The sequence below is a fragment of the Suricata suricatta genome, chromosome 5 (genome assembly GCF_006229205.1).
Source record: "Suricata suricatta isolate VVHF042 chromosome 5, meerkat_22Aug2017_6uvM2_HiC, whole genome shotgun sequence".
NCBI classification, from domain to species: domain Eukaryota; kingdom Metazoa; phylum Chordata; class Mammalia; order Carnivora; family Herpestidae; genus Suricata; species Suricata suricatta.
In genome coordinates, this window is record NC_043704.1 from 81,758,793 (window position 1) to 81,781,268 (window position 22,476).

At 39.1% G+C, this 22,476-nt stretch overlaps 1 protein-coding gene across 3 annotated transcripts in view; it reads right to left on the reverse strand.

Moving 5' to 3' along the window:
* Nucleotides 1-21,995, reverse strand: part of VPS8 (VPS8 subunit of CORVET complex) — a 238,633-nt gene extending 216,638 nt beyond the window's left edge. For all 3 annotated transcript variants that reach the window (XM_029939720.1, XM_029939718.1, XM_029939719.1), the window contains exons 1-5: nucleotides 21,976-21,995; nucleotides 13,460-13,608; nucleotides 11,360-11,608; nucleotides 10,305-10,373; nucleotides 4,936-5,066 (exon numbers count right to left, since the gene is read on the reverse strand). In XM_029939720.1, coding sequence (XP_029795580.1) covers nucleotides 4,936-5,066; nucleotides 10,305-10,373; nucleotides 11,360-11,512 — 353 coding nt within the window. In that variant the 5' untranslated portion in view covers nucleotides 11,513-11,608; nucleotides 13,460-13,608; nucleotides 21,976-21,995. The remainder of the gene's footprint in view (nucleotides 1-4,935; nucleotides 5,067-10,304; nucleotides 10,374-11,359; nucleotides 11,609-13,459; nucleotides 13,609-21,975) is intronic.
* Between the last annotated feature and the right edge of the window lie 481 nt (nucleotides 21,996-22,476).

A 22,476-nucleotide genomic window follows, 5' to 3' on the forward strand; every position in this document is an offset into this window, starting at 1 on the left:
GATTGCCACTTCAGATAGCTGTGAAATTAGGTGATTAACTAGTTGTTACTTAACCTTCTAATTTCTGTATAAGTCTAATTACATGAAACAGAAGTTGGTGTATTGATTTTTTACTTTGCTTTTCTGTTTTGAGTGTCATTGCAACTACTGTATTGTAAAGGATGGAAAATAATTGCATATGTTAAAAAAATATGAAACTATTTATAAAGTAAAAATAAACAAATAAATAAATAAAACACACCAAAAAAAAAAAAACAAAAAAAAAAAACCATCACTCCTTTATCATTGTTTCAAACAGTTCTTTCCCCACCTTAACTGTGGCAAGAGGTTTTACTCCCCACCACTCCCACCTTTCTTGCCTTTCTATCCATAACTACCCTCTTATTCTTCAAGCACCTCAAATTCCACATTCTTCTTTCTCTGCTGTTCATACTAATAGCTCCTTTCACTTACCCAACTCATCAGCATATAAAAAATCATGTCATCTTTTATCAAACACTGAGCAAAAAAAGAACAATGGATAAAGCACTATAGAAACTAAATACATAAGAGTTTAATCCTATTTATTGGGGGGATATCAGGAATAACTATAGAATAAAGATGTCTGAGCTAGCCTTGATGGATAACTAGGAGTCTGGCAGGCAACAAAAAAGCACAAACAGAAATAAGAACATGTCAATGTGTGCAGTGTGTGGAGGGAATGTAAGTATCCACGAGGCAATGACCAGGAGGATGGGAGTGGGGGTGCTTAGAGATTAGGTCAAAATGGTAAGCAGGGCCCAGACTGATGCTACGCAAGAGTTGACATTAAATAATGCCAAAAAATAAAGACTATATATTTATTTTTTTAATATAGTCAACACACAATGATACATTACTTTCAGGTATACAACTTACTTATTTGACAAGTTCATACATTATGTTATGTTACGTTAGCAACTGTCCCCATTACTTGTTAGAGTACCACTGATTGTACTCCGTATCCTGTGCCTTTTATTCCCGTGACTTATTCATTTAAAGTCATCATAGGGCCACGTAGGTGGCTTGGTTAGTTAAGCATCCAACTCTTAATTTCAACTCAAGTCATGATCTCACAGTTCAGGAGTTCAAGCCCTATGCCGGGCTATGCAATGACTGTGCAGAGCCTGCCTGAGGTACTCTCCCTCTTTCTCTGCCCCTCCCCCGCTTGCAAGCACATGAACTCTCTCTCGCTCTTACTCTCTCTCTCAAAAAAAATAAACTTAAAAAAAATGATTTAAGTTATCATGGTTCCAAACAAATGGGATTTTGTTCAATTCCTGTGAAATGTGCCGTTAGCATTTTGATAGGGATGGCAATGAATCTACAGATGGTTTGGGGGAATATGGACATCTTAACAATATTAATCCATGAACATAGGATATTTCCTATGTTTCCTATTTATTTGTGTCTTTAATTTCTTTCACTAATGTCTTAATTTTCAGTGTATAGACCTCCTTGGTTAAACTTATTCCTAAGTATTTTATTGTTTTTGATGCTACCATGAATTGAATTATCTTATTCCTTTTTCAGATCTCATTGTTAGTGGTTAGAAACACAACTGAGCCTAATTAGTCAAAGCAATCTTGAAAAAGAAGAACAAAGCTGGAGGCATCACACTTCCTGATTTCAAACTATATTAGAAAGTCATAACCAAAACAGTATGGTACTTGCATAGAAACTGACACAGAAACCAATGGAACAGAACAGAGAGCACAGACATAAACAGCTGTATATACAGTCAACTAATATTTGACAAAGGAGCCAAAAACACTCAATGGGGAAAGAAAACAGTCTCCAGTAAATGGTGTTGGGAAAACTGGATAATCAAATGTAAAAGCAACTATACCCCTATTTTATACCACTCACAAATTTAATATGGCATAAGTGGATCAAAGACTCAAATATAAGACCTAAGCCATAAAACTCCTAGAAGAAACCATAGGGAAAAAGCTCCTTGACATTGGTCTTGGCAATGCGTTTTCTGTATATGACACCAAAAAAATTAATAAATAAATAAGCAACAAAAGCAAACACAAATGAGACTATATCAAACTAAAAAGCTTCAGCACAGCAAAAGAAACTCGACCAAATAAAAAAACAACCCGTGGAATAGAAAATATTTGTAAACCAGGGCACCCTGGGTGGCTCAATCAATTGAGCAACCAACTCTTAATTTTGGCTCAGGTCACGATCTCACAGTCAGTGGGATTGAGCCTCACCTCAGGCTCTGCGCTCATAGCACAGAGCCTGCTTGGGATTCTTCTCTCTGCCCCTCCCCCACACATGCACACTCCCTCTCAAAATAAATGGATAAACTTAAAAAAAAAAAAAAAGAAAAGAAAAGAAAAGAAAAGAAAGAAAAGGGGCACCTGGGTGGCTCAGTCAGTTAAGCGTCCGACTTCGGCTGAGGTCAGGATCTCACAGTTCGTGGGTTCATGCCCTGCATCAGGCTCTATGCTGATAGCTAGCTCAGAGCCTGGAGCCTGTCTTTGGGTTCTGTATCTCCCTCTCTCCCTAACCCTCCCCTGCTCACTCGTGCGCGCTCGTGCGCTCTCTCTCTCTCTCTCTCTCCTTAAAAAATAAACATTAAAAACATTAAAAAAAAAGAAAAGAAAAATATTCGTAAACCATTTATCTGTAAAAGGTTAATATCCAAAATATACCATAGCCCTCCCTTATCCGGTTTCAGTTACTTGTGGCCAACCACAGTCCAGAAGCAGATGCTCCTTCTTCTGAGGTACTGTCAGATGGTCAACAGTAGTAGCCTAACATGATATCAGGCCTTCATCCTTCACCTCACTTCATCTCATCAACCAGGCATTTTATCATCTCAAGTCATTGTTAAGAAGGGGGAGTATAGTACAATAAAATATTTCAAGAGACCTTATTCATATAACTTTTATTACAGTATATCATTATAATTGTTCTATTTTATTATTGTTGTTAATCTCTTACTATGCCTAATTTATAAATTAAACTTTACCATAGGTATATACATAAAAAGAAACATAGTTTATGTAGGATATACTGCAGTACTATCTGCAGTTTTAAGCATCCACTGGAGGTCTTGGAATGTATCCTCTGCAGAAAAGGAAGACTACTATATAAGGAACTCTTACAACTCAATAGCAAAAAAGCAAAAACAAAACAACAAAAAAAAACTTGGAGTTAAAAATAGGCAGAGGATCTGAACAGAAATTTTTTTCTGAAGAAGACATACAGGTGGCCAAAAAGTATATGGAAAAATGTTCAGCATCACTAGTCATCAGGGAAATCATATCAAAACCACAATGAAATATTGCTTATCAGGATGGCTATTATCAAAAAGACAAGAGATCACAAGTGTTAGTGAGGATTCAAGCAAAGAGAATCCTTGTGCACTGGTGGGTGGGAATGTAAACTGATGCAGCCACTATGGAAATCAATACGGGGGTTCCCCCAAAAATTAAAAATAGAATTACCATATGATCCAGCAATCCCACTTCTGGGAATATACCAAAAAAAAAAAATCACTATCTCAAAAAGATATCTGCACTGCTGTGTTCATTACACCATTATTCACAATAGCCACAATATGGAAATAATCAAAGTGTCCACCTTCAAACAAATGGGTAAAGAGGAGGTGAGACAGACAAAGACAGACAGACACACACACACACACACACACACACACACACACACACACACACATTATTCAGCCAGGATAAAAAAGGAAATCCTACCATTTGCAACAACATGGACAGAACTCGAGGGCCTTATGCTACATGAAATAAGTCATAAAGAGAAAGACAAATACTATATGATCTCACATGTGGAATTTTAAAAAGCCTGCCTCATAGAAGCAGAATAGAACAGCAGCTGTCAGGGGCTGGGGAGTAAGGGAAAAGTGGAAATACTGGTCAAAGGGTCCAGCCTTCTAGTTCTAAGAGGTCCTGGGGATCTAATGTACAGCATGACAACTATATCTAATAATCATGTATTATATACTTGAAAATTACTAAATAAGTAGATCTTAAATGTTCTTACTGCAACAGAAATGGTGATTAAGTAAGGTGATAAAGATGTTAACCAACCCTATTGTGGTAATCATTTCATAATACAAGCATATCAAAGAATCACATTGTATATATTACATTTAACCAATGTTATATGTCAATTATATCTCAATAAAGCTGGGGGAAAAACATTTATCTATTTGTAGGAGACAGCGATGAAAAGGTAGATACATCCAGCAGTGGTCCCTATTCCACAAGAGTTGACAACCGAAAGACAGCACTAATACAGGCAAAACTTAAGAAAGGAAAAATACACATGACTTTATCAACATTAAAGTTACACATGAATCCAATAAACTATTTACATTATGCTTCCTCCACTTCTCTTTCCTTTTCATGTGCTCTCCAAGAATTTGGAAGGTGAAAAGCAGCCAAAATGAAGTTATTTAGGGTTAGAAATCCTTTTCCCAAATCTTGAATCGTTTTGTGATTCTCCTCTGAACCCATTCCAAGAGAATGGAGGAATGCTGGAGCTGACCTGAGTGGGAGGAAGGGGCAGGGAGTGCAGAGAGCCCAAGGGTGGCGAAATGAACCCAGCTCCATGTTTTCACCAGACATGGTGCCAAGTTTCACCAATGCTTACTCCAAGGGCTCTACTGCTTCCAGAAGTCCCTGGAAGTTATTATGGCTTCCTACTGGGGGTGCAGAGGACAGTGGTCATGGGTGCACCTATCTATTCTCTCCCCTCAACAGTGCCAAAATCTTTAGGGTCTAATAAGGCATATTATTACTACCCAGGAGGGCCTTCTGTTCCCTATGCAAGGCTTCAGCAGACCATACTGCACAGTAAAGAGAGATTTACATTCTAAATAATCATATATTTCAACCATATGCCAGTGTGATTTACGGGAGTACTTACCTTTTTAAGTTGGTCCTGTCACCACTATCTGAACTTGCCACAGAAGAAGTATCATAGGAGTGAGAATCAATAGTATCAATGTTTAACAATGTAGGGTCCTCCAGGACAAAAGACTCCTCTTCATCATCAGTCTAAATTGGAAGGATATGGATCAATAAACTCACAATTCCAAATACCCTCTAAGTCAGACAAGCATAAATGGGTTCTCTAAAACACTCAAATGCTTATTTCTGCTTTTCATCTCTTTTCCATGCATTGTTATTGACCAGAGAAGCACAGAAAATTAATTTCCAAATCTAGATAGACATCTGTCACTACAAAGAGTTCACTCCAAAAATTTCTTTCTTGTAGCAGGAAGAAGCAAAAGCAGTTATGCAAATTACTGTGAGCAAAATACTTCTTAAAATTCAAACCTGTAGAGATGCTTTACTAGTTAACTAATAGTCAGTGGCTAATTAGAAAACAAATACCACCTGACTACAAAAATACCATGAGAAATAAGACAAACAGAAGAAAGGCATTCTGGGTTAGAAAGAACATCTGCAAACACAGTGATTTCATAAAGTAGATTTTGCTCATAGAAAAAGAAGTCCCAAATGACTAGAATATATGGGGAGTTAGAGTGATCCTAAAAAGATAAGCTGGGACCCAAATTGTATAAAGCCTTAAATTCCATTAAGCCAAGTGACAGCAAGGTCTATGTCCTCCTTGTCCACCACTATATCCTTAGTGCTCAGTACAAGGCCTGACATATAATTACTACTCATTCATTTAATGAATTAGTGTACTATATAGACAGTAGGAAGGAAACAAATGTTTAAGAAGTAGGCACACATGACAGGACCAACGTTTTATAAAAAGCCCAGTAGGAAGATGGATGAATGTAGTCAGGGAGACTGAGACAAGGAAACTATTAAGAACTGTAACAAGGTAGGGGTGCCTGGGTGGTTCAGTTGGTTAAATACCCAACTTCAGCTGAGGTCATGGTCTCACGTCTTGTGGGTTCAAGCCCCATATCAGGCTCTGGGCTGAGAGCTCAGAACCCGGAGCCTGCTTCAGACTCTGTCTCCCCCTTTCTCTGCCCGTCCCCCGCCCCTGCTAACACTCTGTCTCTCAAAAATAAAAATTTAAAAAGTGTGGGGAGAGGGGAGCCCAAGAGTTCAGCAGAAGAAGAGAAGGAATAATGAAAGAGACATTATTGAGAAAATCTAAAGTCCCTGGCTACCATTTTTATATATATACATATATATGTATATATATATATTTATTTATTTATTTATATATTTTAGCGTTTATTTATTTTAGAGAGACAGAGACAAAGCACAAATAGGTGAAGGGCAGAAAGGAAGACGCAGAATCTGAAACAGGCTCCAGGCTCCAAGCTTTCATCACAGAGCCTCATACGGGGCTCAAACTCACTAACTGTGAGATCATGACCTAAGCCAAAGTCAGAAGCTTAACAGACTGAACCACCCAGGTGTCCCCCCAACCCTGCTACCTTTTAAATGGCAGGGGCTGGGAGGTGGGGAGGTCAGGAGAAATCAGGATTCCAAGGTTTCCAGCTTGAACAACTAGGCAAGAGGTAATACTTCTGAAATAAAAAGCAGAATAGAAGATGAAGCAGACTGAGTTTAACTTTGAATAGGTTGATTCTGAAAAACAATCTGATCATACTCCTCTTTCTGGTGCACTACGTTCTGCCTTACCATTTATTTCCATTGATACGCATTATCTCCACTTTCTCCACCATTGCTAGCTGCTACTACTACCTTTGCTGAAGTCACCAGCTGAATCCACTGGCCTATTTTCAGGTAATGTGTTCTTATGCCCTTGGTATTAGGGCAAATAGAGAAGAGTCAGTGGAATCAGACCCACACAAAAATGATCACCCGATTTAAAACCAAAGTGATACCACAGAAAAAAATGGTTGTTTTTTTTTTTTTTTCCAGTAAATGGTACTGGCTCATACCTCACACCATCACACACAAAAAAAATCCAGATGAACTGCAGACTTAAGTTTAAAAGGTAGAACAATAAAGATTTTAAAACAAGAGAGTATCATCATGACCTTGGAATTTTCAAAATTTTCCCAAAATAGGATGCACAAACATACTAACCATAACGGAAAACCAAAATAAGCTGAACTACGGTTAAGAACTTCTGCTCATCAAAAGAAACCATTAACAGAGTGAAAAAGTAACCCATAGAATGGAGGAAGATATTAGTAATGCATATATCTAATAAAGGGCCTATATACATCATATATACAGAACTCCAGGGTCGCCTGTGTGGCTCAGTCAGTAACTGTCTGACCCTTGGTTTCAGCTCATGTCACGATTTCATGGTTTCATGAGTTTGAGCCCCGTGTCAGGCTCTCTGCTGGCAGCAGAGGCTGCTCAGGATTCTCTCTCTTTCCCTCTCTCTGCCCTTCTCTGCTCATGCTGCCTGTCTCTCTCAAAATAAATTAACTTCTAAAAAAAATTTTAAAAAGAACTCCTATAAGTTTTTTTAAAAAAAGGAGCAAAAGGCTTTAGAAGGCAATTCACAAGAGATATCCAAAAGCCCAAAACCAATGTCAAAGTACTCAATTTCATCAGTCTTCAAAGACAGAAATTCAGATTAAAACTAGATTGTGAAACCACTGCACATAAAGTGAAAAAGTGATAATTCAAAAGTTGATGAAGCTATGGTAGTCAGAAATCTCCTATACGGCTTCTGGAAGTGTGTATTATTCCAATCACTCTAAAAAACCTATGGCCGGGGCACCTGGGTGGCTCAGTCAGTGTCTGACTTTGGCTCAGGGCATGATCTCATGGTTCTTGAGTTAGAGGCCCACTGCCATCGGGCTCACTGCTGTCAGCACAGAGGCTGCTTCAGATCCTCTGTTTGTCTCTTTCTCTCTCCCACCTCCCCCAAATTGCACTCTCTCTCAAAAATAAATTTAAAAAAACCACCTGTAGCAGTATCTACTAAAGCTGAACATACCCATATCTGATGACCTAGTAATTCTATTCTTAAATATACAACAGAAATGTGAGTGTATATGTATGTGTATAAACATACCTAAAGACATGAATAAGAATAGTCACAAAAACTTTTCATAGCAGCCGGAAATTAGATATTGCACAAATGCCCATCAGGAGTAGAATGAATAAATAATGGTTACACATAATGTAAAAAATTGTTATGTATGGGAGTTAATTACACACAAAAACATGAATGAATCTTAAAACATAATATTGAGGTAAACAGATCCGACACACAAAAGCACACACCGTATGATTCCATTTATATAAAGTTCAAAGCAGGCAAGCTGATCGATCCTAGCAGAAGTTAGAACTGTGACTATCCTGGGGTTAGGTACTAAAGAGACAAGGTTCTAGGGTGTTAGTGATATTTTATTTCTTCATCTGATTCTGGTTGCACAGGATATTCAATTCATGAAAATTCAACAAACTATACACTTATAATTTGTGTACTTTTTCTACATGTATGTTACATTTCAATAAAAAGTTCAAAATACATTTCTGGCTATGAAGTGGAGCAGGTACTTCTCAGATTGGGAGACTAGGAAGGATGAAGAGATTTAGTCCTGATTAGGTCAAAGAACAGGTTTAATAGAAGAAAATGGGGGGGGGGCGGCTATGGTGAAAGAATGGAATTTCACAATTAAAAACACATTCACAAATGTGTATTAATGGGAGAGAGAGGTGGAAGATACAATTCATAAAGAAAGTAGTCTTCATAATGTTCTACAACTTAAATTTTATTTTTACTTTCACTTATCCACCTGCCTAGCTCCTTGGAGATGTGAAGGTTGGCCAATTTCTAGTCCTATTTCTCTCCCAAAGTCAGAGACAGTCATACAGCATTTTATAATTCCAGCATCTAACACTATGACCCAAATACCCGAGGCACCCAAATTACTCTTGAGGATGATATAATATTATCTTCTCTGTAAGCCACTAATGACTGTACTTACTGTTACTCATAGATAAGTAAATTGTGCAAAGATCGTTTTTCTTCATTATGAACCTGTTTTGTTCATGAGCATTTTCTTTGCCATTCTTTTATAAATATGACCCAATATGGCTTTATACACAACTTTCTAAAATTACTTTTATTTCACACTTAGTGAAATAAGAATGTGATTAAGACATCAATAAAAATGACTAAGATTAATCTCTTTATCTATAACTGAAAGATTTCCTGTCTACTAGAAAGCAATAAATATCACTGTAATCAGTTAATCTTTCACTGACCAAAGCCTTGTCAAAATTTAAAATGCTTAAGTCTCAACACAGATCATACATTTTTTAACTTAAAATATATTCAAAGTAACAGCAACATCAAACTCATGCAAAAAAAAAAAATCAAAGTCATACAAGAAAAATAAAAGATACAATTCACAAAGAAAGTAGTTCACATCCTACAAAGTGTTGGCTATAACCCCAAAAGTATAGGTAAAAAAGTAAGAAAACCAAGATCCAACTCAGTCAAAGCTATGGATCAGTGGGCATTTCTTTTGGGGGAACCTATGCATCGTTATCTTTTAGAAAACTATGAATCTGAAATAGATTAACACATTTAAAAATTCTTACTCGAATAAGCAGCTAAAACCTCCAAGCGAAATCTTAAGCAAGTTTTTAAAAGATCAAGAAGACAGAGTTAAAGAACTGTCAGCAGATACAAAGTACATAAAACCTCACATACTTCACCAATGTGTGACTTCCACCAAGCTCCTTTATAAAGCCTTTATGATTAGCTAATTCATAAAGTAACATCATTTCAAAACTCTGAAACACTTTTTAACAAAGATGGCCCTATAAGACAAACTGTGGAGGTTTTGTTTTTATTACACAGAAGGGTGATGAGGTGCATTTCAAGGTTGTAGCTGCTCTCTAGTATCAGAGGATGGGTTATTTGAGGATCACTCGTAGAGAGGACATTATCAAAACATAATACAAATCTCCAAAGTGAAACAAATTTAGTATTTCAGCTTGCTTCATAAAACATTTTTTCAAACCTAACAAGTATGACGCATTATACTGGGCACAGACATGAACAAGACATGGCTTCTGCCCTTAAGAAGTTCATAATCTAGATGAGCACTGTGCAATAGAACTTTCTGCAACAATGGAAATACTCTGTATCTGTGCAGTCCACCTTAGTGGCCACTGGCAACTGAGCACCTACAATGCACCTTGAACAACTGAGAGATTGAATTTTTAAGTTTTATTTGACTGTAATTAATTTAAATCTAAACTGCCCCATGTGGAAAGTGTAGATCTAGATACATACACTATAATTAACCCAAAAGCATTAAAATCAACTCCATAAAATGACAATGATGATTAATATATACTTACCTCGTTAAGTATGCTTTCCAGCGTTGGAGGAGTATCAACTTGAGGAATATCAAACTCCTTGTCATCAATCTAATAGAGAAAAGAAACTAATGCTCATATAATGCTGCTCTCCCTCTTAGAACTGTGAGAGTGCTTTGATTTAACAGAACCTTTACCAATTAAGAGATAACATACCATCAAACTGATCACGCAGAGAGCCAACTCAATAATCCATGGTAATAAGGTCAAAAGATTACAGAATTGTTTCCTCTCCTAACCATTCACTGGTTATTAAAAACAAATATGCACTAACTGCACCATTCTGTAAGCCCTTTCTGTTCAAGGACTTTGGCATCTGCATTTTTAAATTATATAAAACAGGCACCTGGATGGCTCAGTCAGTTAAGCATCCAACTTCGGCTCAGGTCATGATCTCGCAGTTTGTGGGTTTGAGCCCTGCATCGGGTTCTGTGCTGACAGCTCAGAGCCTGGAGCCTGTTTCAGATTCTGTGTCTCCCTCTCTCGCTGCCCCTCCCCTGCTCACACTTTGTCTCTCCCTGTCTCAAAAATAAACATTTAAAAAAATTTTTTTAAAATAGTACAAAACAGCATGTCTTATGACAAGCCCCAATTTTCTAGGTGTAGAAAGCAATATACAAAGGTCTGACACTGCATTTTTTAGTTACTTCATAAATTATGGTGAGAAACGATTAGCTCAAACAAGCTGCCATTAACATTTTAATATCAAATCAACGGGGGGAAAAAAATCACTTCATAAGACTCCTAAATCCACCACTAGCTCTGTGATCTTGAGCATCTAGTTAACATAGCCAACTGTATTTCAGTTTCTTCCTCTGTAAAGTGGGTTATCAGAGTACGTGAGGCTCTAATGAGAACATACATTAAACTGTTTCATAAATGGTAATAATGTACACAAATGAAGAGTGATATTATCTCATAAACCTGTTCATAGGCTTCTATTAATTCATGCAAAATGATAAAAAGTCTTTATTTAGGTCATAACTCTAACCAAATTCTGGTTAAATAACATCATTTGACAAAAGTTGAATTTTTACCAGATCATTTTTCAACTCCAGCTCCTTGTCCAGATCTATGTAAGAGAATTTTGAAAGCGAAGCTTCAAGACTGAAAGATTTATTCAGTTCTTCTTCAGTAGACTCAGCACAGAGGCGCTGTTCCACATTTTCATAGTCTGGTTCATTTTCCATATTTAGTTATAATTGTAGTGCAGTATATCCAAGCAAGTTTTTGTTTGTTTTGTTTTGATTTTTGGCCTTAGATCATGATGACCTGAATGATGATCTCTTTTTAAAAAAAGAAAAAATATACATTATATAGATTTTGTCAATTGGACATTTCAAAGACCTATTTGGTTAGACTTTTGTGGAAACTGATTCTTCAATCATCTGAGTGTGAAGCAAAGAGAAATCAGTACTAGGGCTTGAGGTAGGATACTGGGGAAGAGTTTCTATGGAAGCACAAAGGAGGAACACCTAACTAAGGAGTCTGGGAAGTGTTACACCACCCAGTCATTAAGTCTTTGGGATAAGTTTGTTGGGAGCCATTGCTGAACTCGCTAAGTTGAGAATATTCTTTGTGAGGTTAAAGCGGGTTTGCAAGGCCGCCTGCCGTCAGATGGTGACCAATATCTACCCCCTACTCAATTATTTTTGCTTGAGCAATGACCCCTCCCTCCCCCAAGGCACCTTGTTGATTGGTATGGAGAGTGGTTTGTCCCCTTATTCTGGTCCTAATATATGCTGATTGCACCTTGTGAAGGAACTTATTATAGAAATTTCTTTTGTGTTTATAGGAGAAAATATTGCTTTTCCTGAGAAACCTGTTTTATTTCCCCTCAAGAAAACAGGCTATTGACCCCTGCTCACAAAGAACTAACTTTTGCCTCTACTATGCTAAAAACATTGTCTTGTGTGTGAATGCTGAAGATACCTTCCTTCCCCATATGATAAGCATCTAAATCACCTACATCAATCACTATTGATGACGATTATGCATGAATCTTCTACCAATCCATGTTCCCGGAATTTTTACATACCAAAGAAATTTGTCATCAGAAATCACTGTCTAAGGCAAATGCCACTTCTGTGCTGTGCCTCATACATTTTAACAATAAATAAAGCTGAGTCTCAGTCAGTGCAGAGATGCCTGCCTGGTGATCAGAAAGAATCTCGTGGCTCTCTCATCCCTCTCTCTCTTACCGACACTGTCCATCCTTCAGAGACCCCTACACCAGCTGGAGCTAGACTCTGGCATAAGTTCAGCCACTACACTTGGTAACACACAGATTTACGTTTTAAGAGAATGAGGGTAAATTGGTTCCAAGAACTGCAATTAACGTTCCCTCACACTCCTAAACCTAAACAGATCTCCAGTTCCCCTGGAGAAAAGCACACACATCAGTTTTGTTGTTGGCATCCATCTAGGGCCACAGATCTCTCAGGGAACTTTGTGTAGACACAGAGGGGCCAGGACAGATAGCTAGTCATTTATTATGACACTAGCAAACCTAAGTGTTCAGATCTACTATGGGAAACAACAATGATGCCAGAATAGAATAATTCCACAACCAACTAGAGATTTCTAGGAAGAAAGCTAGACATGGAGAAACATGGGACATTTTCAGAGAAAACTGAAATACTAAAGGAAAAGAAATGTATGAAAATGTTTCACATAATTCATAGCTCTAAATGATATAGTACCACATCAAAAAGAAATAATTTTGTTTGTTTGCAAAATTGTCTAGAAAACAATTATCTCCAAAATCTCTAGAAAACTAAACACATACTCAAGAAAAAAAAATTATATGTTTAATGATTAAATTTGTTCTTCAATGTTTTTAATTTGTGTTATAATTAGACTGAAAGTGACCAAACCTTTAAAAGTCTATTACTTACCTCTGCCTGTTTAGAAATAAAAGGGCAAAACTACGATAACAGAAATAATGCCACAGTAACCATAATAGTAACAACATAGGTCATTTTGTTTTCGGGACTACGTGTTTTCCACAGCACCGAGCAACTTGCAAGTAACTCTCTGTGAAGAGTGTTTCAAGACTACAGACTGCCCACGACCCTCCCTACCAAATGAACTTCTCTCATTCCCACTCCTGAATAAAGTTAAGGCAGAAGACTTACTGACAACTGAGCCATCGAAAGAACTTATTTTTTAAAAAAGGAGTTGAAGGACGCCTGGTTGGCTCAGCGGCTTAGTGCGGAGAGAGGATCCCACGCAGGCTCTGTGCTGATGGCGTAGGGCTCGAACTCTGTAATTGCGAGATCACAACCTGAGAAGAAGTCAGACACTTAACCGACGGAGCCATGGAGGTGCCCCAATAAATAAACTTTTTAAACAAAAATAAAATAAAAAGGAGTTGAAAATTAGTTGCTGTTACTGTTTTTTTAATGCCTAATATTCACTGACAATTTTATCCAATTAGGCTTATTGTTTTTTAGTACTTATGATGAATTTCACTTTGTTCCAAGTTTCATTTTTATCAGATTAAAAGAAATGAGTAACTACTATCTGTAAGACATGTAGACTCATGGAGACAGATTTTCAAGAGCTGAAACCAATTTTTCTAGCTAGTACATTTGGTATATTACCAAATGCAGACTAATTTATTTCATATGTTACAGAAGACAGACTAAGGCTCTGTCCTACAAACACATGATATCAAATACATTCCTAGAAGACATAAGTGAGGGCACGCTGTATCTGGCAACATTTGAAAGAAGGTTTCCAATCTGAGGTACTAAACATACATCTCCTTTTGCAATGAGCCAACGGCGAAGGCAATATTAACATTTATATGACTTTTTTCGAAGACTGAATTGACTCATGACAAATTCCTTCTTAATAAAAGTTCTCTCTTATACATATTCCACTTAGAAAAAACGATTACCATTAGCCAAGGAATGTTCGCGAACATGCACAATCTAATACACATTGATTTCTGAGTACAGTTATTAAGTTTTATTCTTCCACATTAAAAAAAGAGTAATAATGGAGAACACAGTAGCCCCTCCCCCCAAAAAAACCCTACCTTTATTTAAATGATTTAATAACCTAAAACATTTCACTCTCTACATTCATCTTTCCAAAGCAACTCAGAAAGGAAAACGTTTTCTGGCTCTTTTTTACACGTCCTATCTGATATTAGTCAAGAGGCTCTCAGGGCAGCTCAGCATCCATGAACACCAATACCACACTGAAGAAGTTTCAAGTGATCAAGCATCCCCTAAATAAAGAGCACCATCTTGCCATGCTACCCTACTCCACTTCCAACCTTCACTTCAAGTTCCTGTTACTGTGATCTGCTGGCAAAGCGGAAAGAACTTAAGCCAAAGCGTCCATTAAAATCAGGTTTGACTTTCAGCTTTACCAGCTCCTATCTGTGACCTTAATTTGTCTACCCTTTCTGAACCACTCTATTTCTACATCTTGGAAGCTGAGATATTGTAACCATTTGTGTTTTTGCTATAAAAGCACCTCTCGTTGGGGGAAGGGCTCCTTCAAACCATGTGGTTCTTGTGGAGGCTGCCAATCAAAAATCCTCAAGTAACAGAGACTGCATTAATGTAGCCAGAGTGCTTCACGGGGGAGTCATTAAAATGGAACGGGTGAGGAAAAGCTGCTTCCACTGTTTTCTAAACAATGAATAGTAAGACTCAGGAACACCCCCCTACCTCCACCCCACCCTGTTCTGCAGAAAAGGAGTCATTTAGTCCATGCATATCAACTAAACGCATAATATAAATGTCACTGAAGAGGGGCGCCTGGGTGGCTCAGTCGGTTAAGCATCGGGCTTCAGTTCAGGTCATGATCTCACGGTTCTCATGGGTTCGAGCCCCGCATCGGGCTCTGTGCTGACAGCTAGCTCAGAGCCTGGAGGCTACTTCAGATCCTGTATCTCCCTCCCTCCCTCCCTCTCTCTCTCTCTCTCTCTCACCCTCCCCTGCTCGCACTCTCTCTCTCTCAAAAATAAATTTAAAAACATTTAAAAAATTTAAAAAATAAATGTCACTGAAGATCCACCGTTACTGACTGAATTTACATCCTAGAAACAGATTCTCTAACAATAACAAAGTCACCCTATAAGAAGAACCAGAGAATATGAGGAAAGAGTGTCCTGATACCACTCGGGCGCCCCTATTCCAGTCTTGTAGGATGCTAGCTCTAGCCACAACCTTCTGGCGGTTTGGCTCCACAGGCCAGCATACTCGGCCAACTCTCTCTCTCTCTCTCTCTTTTTTTTTTTTAAACCACTTATAATGGAGAGCCCTGACTCTTAGGAATGCAGCTACCTATTTTGCAGAGCTACTGTGAGGAATAAATTAGACAATGACTATAAAGAATTTAGAGTAATGCCAATTGGTTTTTCAAGAAATACTAGCTCTTATCATTTATAATTTCCTCAAGATTTCCAAATTCTTCCAAAGTTAAAGATCCTGAAACAAGATCCAGTACTTTTCCAACAGTCTAGCCAGTGTTAAACTTATCATAAGGCTACCTTATTGGAAGAGTATACTTACTTCTCTCAGATTAGAAGTTTCTTCATGAGTTAAATGGTAAGGGTTTTATCTAAGACTAGGACAGCCCCCCGCAAAGCATCAGACCCTTCAGAAAAACATTTAAGTATTATAGTAATTGTCATGCACTACTAATTCATTCTAAAATTGTGCTTTTAGGGGTGCCTAGGTGGCTCAGTTGGTTGAGCGTCCAACTCTTGATTTCAGCTCAGGTCATGATCCCAGAGTCCTACAATCAAGCCCTACGTCTGACTCTGTGCAGAGTGTGAAGCCTGCTTAGGATTCATTCTCTCTCTCTCTCTCTCTCTCTCCCTCCCTCCCTCCCTCCCTCTGACCCTCTCCACAGCTCACGCTCAGCTCACTTGCACACATTACTTCTCTTAAATAAATAAATAACTAAATAAATAAAACTGTGCTTTTATATCAATGTCCTCTTTTGTCACTTACAAGCAATTACATCTTTATGTTAGTCAGCAAATTTATGCAACCCAAACAGACCTAGGAATCAAAAGGTCATCATGCTCAGATTTTCTTTAAAAAAGGAGTCCACTAGAGTAGTGGCTCCAATTTTTTTTAGAAATTGAGCTGTGCCGTGCCTGAATCTACCTGTGGTAGGCAAAATACCCAGCGATGTCTGTCCTAACCTCCAGAACCTATGAGTGTGTTACCTTAAATGTCCAAAGGAACTTCACAGAGGTGATTAAATGAAGATCTCGACTTGGGGAGATTCTCCAGGATGAGCCATGTTGGCTCAATGTAATCACAGAGCTCTTAAAAAGCGGAAGAGGGAGGCAGAAGAAGAGTGTCAGAGAAAGAGATAAGATAATAGAAGCAGGGTCACAGAGATGTTGCATTGCAGGCTTTGAAGGAGGAGGAAGGATGCCAGGAGCCAAAGAATTTAGGCAGTCTCTAGAAGCCACAGAAGGCAAGGAAATGGATTCTGTCCCAGAGCCTCTAGAAGGACTCCAGCCCTGCACAGCTTGATCTTGGCCTAGTAACAGTGCTGCTTTCATGAACTAAAAGAACTGTACAATGATAAATCTGTGTGTTAAGCTACATTGGGGTAATTTGTTACAGCAGGAATAAGAAATGAATACACTATCAAGGCACCTGGATGGCTCAGTTGGTTAAGTGACCGACTTCAGCTCAGGTCTTGATCTCACAGTTCGTGGGTTTGAGTCCTGCATGCGGCTCTGTGCGGACAGCTCAGAGCCTAGAGCCTGCTTCAGATTCTCTGTCTCCTCTCTCTCTGCCCCTCCCACACTCCTGCTCTCTCAAAATTAAATAAACACTTAAAAAAATAAAAATAAATGAAATACTATCAAACTGCAATTAATTTGTTTCTGGCCACATGGCCAACATTCTGAAATACTAATCCCTCCCTCATCATGTGGTATTGCCCAAATATTTATTGAGCAAGCTCTTTATTCCAAAATGCAAGTCAATGATGAAATGCTTAATATATGATGCTTACTATTCCACAAGATGCAGACACTGCCTTCAGATACCACCTAAGTGCTGTCCCAGTACTTCTGATAATTTCCTTTCAAGACTAAATTCTATAACTAGCTCTCCATCCAACCATCCTGCAATCTAGTGCTCCTATATCTCTTAAGAAGAGGCCACGCCAGACAGTACCTCCAGACAATACAGTAGGTAAAACCAATTGTTTCTTAGTCTCTCCCAGAATGAAGTCACATTACTCTAACAGGAAATGTATATCATAAAATCATGATTACCCAGGATGCTGTCCTCTTCTAGTCCTGATAAACTAGTTAATAGTTCTAAGATTACCTGACATCTTGACAGTTCTCAAGGCTACTCCCTCTTAACTAATAAGGTTATTCCCTACCAATTAATAGATTCAAAGATCATCTAAAAATAAAGTATGTATCATATAAACAGCAACCCTGGCTAACCAACCCCATTCGAACCCTGGCTAACTGAATAAGAAGTCTAGAATTTGACCTGTTTTAGGCGGGGTGACTATGAAACTCTTTGACCAATCTTTTTCTTGTCACGGTTTTGTTTTCACCTTGGCAAACCTTCCCAACTGTTTTCAAATTCCAGGATCCTATTTAATTCACTGGCATTCCTTTCCTCCTAAAGGAAAGGAGACACTTTTCACATTATGGTGAAATCAAGTTTTGTTTTCTTTTTGCAACTTACAGTATCCCCAGAAAAGTATCACGAAATCATGGTATGGAAACAATTTTACATTCCAACTCTGTTTCCAGCTTTCCCAATCTAAGTATTTCTCTTCTTTCGTTGCTTTGTTTTGCTTTGTCTTCTTGTGGTTTGTGAAGAAAAAATACAATAGAGGATTAACTTCTATTTGTTTTCTCTGACCTTTCTCTAGTAAATGGACTCATTTTGAACAGCTCCCCTATGCCTACTGTATAAAATTCCAAATTCAAAGCCTAGGAATCCAGACATCACATGAACTGACCCTACTTTCCTTTACAAGTAAACTTAACTTGTATTCAGAGTCCTTCAAGAAGAGCTTCCCCTTTCCTTCCTTGTCTGCTCATGCTGGTTCACCTGCCCTTTCCTTCTTCTCTCCATTGACCTAAGTTCCTTCTTTCCTCCCTTCTCTAAGCATCCTCTGAATCCAGAATCCATGTCTTCTCTAGAACAGTGCCTTGGCGCTTTCCTCATATTGATTCATTAACTTAGGTCTTTTGTCCCCAGTAGAAATGGAGCCAGGCTTCCTTGCATACTCCACATCATTAGGCTCACTGAGTTACATAGCTATGTAGACATTCAGCAAATATTTGCTGATTAATACAAGAATTGGAAGACAGGACTAACACCTGTGTTGCAAATTAAATGTATCAGTTTTATTACCTCTAATTGTTATTTGACTCACAGCCTGTAGGAATCTGTGCCACAATAAGCCAAGTATATTTGAGCTCAACCTTTCTGTAATCAGGCTGATCAACTACTGCTGATCATATTCATCCCTCAGATATCAGCTAAAATTCTGCTTCCTCAGAAAGATTTTTTTGTCCTGCTTAACTGAACTTGGTTCCCTGTTAATATGCACCTCTAACATCATTCTCCTCTTTCACTAAACTTGTCACATTGCAATCATTGTTTCAGTGTCTGAACCACAATTCCCTTCCCTCAGGAAGGAAAGGAATGCAGGTTCCAGGAGAGCAAAGACCAGCTCTGTCTCGTTCACCATTGTGTTCCCAGTGCTAATCAACCCACCGATCCCTCCCTCCACTCCTCACCTCCCCCAGACCCCCAAATAAGCAGCCAAGCAACACTGTGTCACCAGCTTCTAGAGCCTCAAATAGCAGTTCTGGTCATTCAAAATAAGATATGGTTAGTCATTCTACCCCCAAAGCCTGCCACCTTGCAAGTTCCATTCTTTGCATCTAGGTGAGATTTTTAAAAATCCTTAAAGTGCTTTTTAAAAATGATCATTTAATTCATGTAGAACATGACAGGAACTCCACGTTTTAAGATGTTTTGTGTTCTTTTACATTAACTCAACCCACAAAACCAAGATGAAAATCATGGAGACGTCTCTTATGTCCATTCCGTTTACAGGAATTCAACTATTATCTTCAATAAAAAGAGAGAAAAAAGAAATGATTCACAAAGAAATGGGGGACTCTGTACACCCTTGCACTCAATACTATACGCCTCAGGGTGAGCATGGGACAGGAGATGGGTATCTGGGTATCAGCTGTCCTTTGCTCTCAGTTCTTGAATGCCTTGTATATAAGTGATCCATTTCATCTGTGCTCAAAATAACAAATAGCATGCTGTTCCAACATGGAGCAAAAACTGGCTGCGTTGCACTTCTTGAGAGATAGGTAGGTCTCCAACCTGAGAGACTCCATCCCAGGTACTTTTCAAGAGTACTCAAATTTCACCTTACTCATGGACTTCAGAAACAGACCCTAAGTTAGATAAAATGCTATTATACACTCAGATGAGAGCATACGTGGCCTGCGTTTCTTTCCAAGAATAGACACATTTTTAAGCCCACAAGGCTCAGAGCTGCCACTATGAAAAAGCGCAAACCTGTTTCCCTTTCTCTTCTCTTGGTAAATGTCTAAATGAGAAGGGTAATCATTTAAAACTTAGGAGATACATATAGAAGAACAAATGTTAAAAAGAAAAGTGAGGGCACGTGGGTGGCTCAGTCAGTTAAGCGTCTGACTTCGGCTCAGGTCAGATCTTGCAGTTTGTGAGTTTGAGCCCCACATCAGGCTCTGTTCGGAGCCTGGAGCCTGCTTCAGATTCTGCGTCTCTCTCTGTCTCTCTCTGTCTCTGTCTCTCTCTCTCTCAAAAATAAATACAAAACATTTTTTAAAAATTTAAAAAAATAGAGCAAAAGGAAACTTCTTACTGAACCAAAGAGCAAAAATAAATCTGATTATGGTTAAAACATCCCTTCACCATCTTTCCTTTGGAAAACTGCTCCTTTTCCATTCCAACCTAGCCAGAAGAATAGGACATAACATTCTTGTAGCCATTTAGTCAATCACTGTCCTTCCCTGGAATTTGTAAATACTGAAGGTAGGAGTTTTCTCTTTATTCTGGGAAGATGTTAACATAGGGCTGTTACACAGAATGAAGATAATTCAAACATTAATTCAAGATTCAAGTAAGAGTAGAACAGTTAGATTTTTACAAATACATTAGATTACACCTGACACTGTATTTCAAGATGCTAACCTCTGTGAAAAGTATAAACAGATGGAAAAGTTAAACATACTTAAGTTGAAAACGCCTTACTTTTCATTCACCTCTATTACTGACATTTGGTATCACAGTGGTTGAATCTCTATAAAAAAGTGACAAACAGCTAAAAAGCACCAAGATGACTCAGTATCCATATTGCCCAAAAAATATTCATATGCTTATGCTGGTCCAGGTATAAAGAAAATATATAAAGGATAATCAACATACTATTATCTTAGCGCTCTGGAAAGAATTTTTTCACATATAACTATGTCTCTGTAACATATGAAGCCCAGTAGTTCAACCAGAATTCCCCGCCCACCACTTATCTTTCTTATGCTTTCTATGGAACAGGCCACCTGTTGACAGAAGATTCAGTATCCATCTACTCCCTCCTTAAAGTTAACCATAAGCAAACCTATGTCTTAGACAAACGTAGATTCTCCGTCCCTGTTTGATTAGACTTTCAAACACACACACCTGACATGTAATTACCTCTCAATCACAGACATTCGGAAGTTGGTGCTACAAGTCAACATCCATGATTGTTTTTGCTTGTGTTTTCTATATTTTACGGGGAGTGGAAGACGGTGGAAGGAGAGAAGAGTGTGGTAGAGGGTAGGCATGCAGGACACAAACCTTCCTGTCCATTCTAATATGAGTCTAATAGGAGGTTCTGGAAGAGGCATGCCCATTGAAGAAGGTTCCCAGCTGTTCCTGATAACCCATGTCCATGGAACCTCCCTAGCTGACCCTACTTCATTACACCCTACCCTCCCTTTAAAGCACAAACATTTTAGGCAGGTCTGTTCCCCTCTTCCCCAGAAACCACACTTGGGAGAACAAACCAGGACACAGGAGTGGCCTCAAACTTTAGAGACCCACCCGACCTACTGCTGCCCTCGCTCTGGAGCACACCTTGCAGACAGAGACAAACTGGAACCAGCCTCACTGGGTGCACATCATTCCTAAGAAGTGGACACCTCACCCAAGCCTTGGCCTCACACTTGGGGAGCACACTCAGCCCAATCTTCGAAAGATAAAGTAGGCTACACCAGTACCCTGGGCCCGAAAAAGCCGATTGCACACCTGTTTCAGCCGGGGGAGGGTGATCACCCTCCGCCTACTCTCACAATCAGGAGAAACGGGTGCACCTGTCCCTCAGCCTCACATTTGTTAAGAACAAGTGTAAACCGCCTAACCCAATTCCAGGCCAAACGCCAGACACGCCTCTCCGCCCCAGTGTCAACCCTGCCCGACCCACGGGCCCGGTCCTGCTTCGTCAGTCACTACAGGGCCGAGGCAGCGCGCGGGGGAAAGGGCCGAGGCTCAGGAACCCCGTGCGCGTTCTCCTCCCGCCCGGGGTACAGCCCCTCACTACTGTCCCCAGCCCGCCGGCCGGCTCCGGGGAGATGCGTTACCTGCACTGGCGGCCATTCCAGCCCAGGACCCGTGGCCCACGTGACCCGCCCCTGCCTCCAACCTCACGCACGCGCAGTCTATACCACTGATGGCCACGCTTCCGCTTTATTCTTCGCACCCTGGTCACTCCTGGGCGGTCCGCCCCCTACGCCACGCCCCCATTTAAAGGGCCAGAGATTCAATGTCTCACACTAGGGACTTAATGGGTGATTAACATCTTGCGGAACTGGAGAGCGGAAACGTCAGAGAGAAACTCCTCCAGCCCTATGTCAATGAATTTATCTGGACTTTAAGAAAGTAACCCTACCTCAGCCAGCCAAGAAAGGGTAGTTGATGTCCAGACTTTTGGAATTTGTAACCTGTAAATTTTTACTTAATCTTTTTAAAGACACACAAAGAATTGCTGGCTTTTTATTTTGCCAAGTAAAAACAATGAATACGCACTAAAAAACAACTATTATTTTCTAACTTATCGTCAACATTGATCCACAAAAAATACA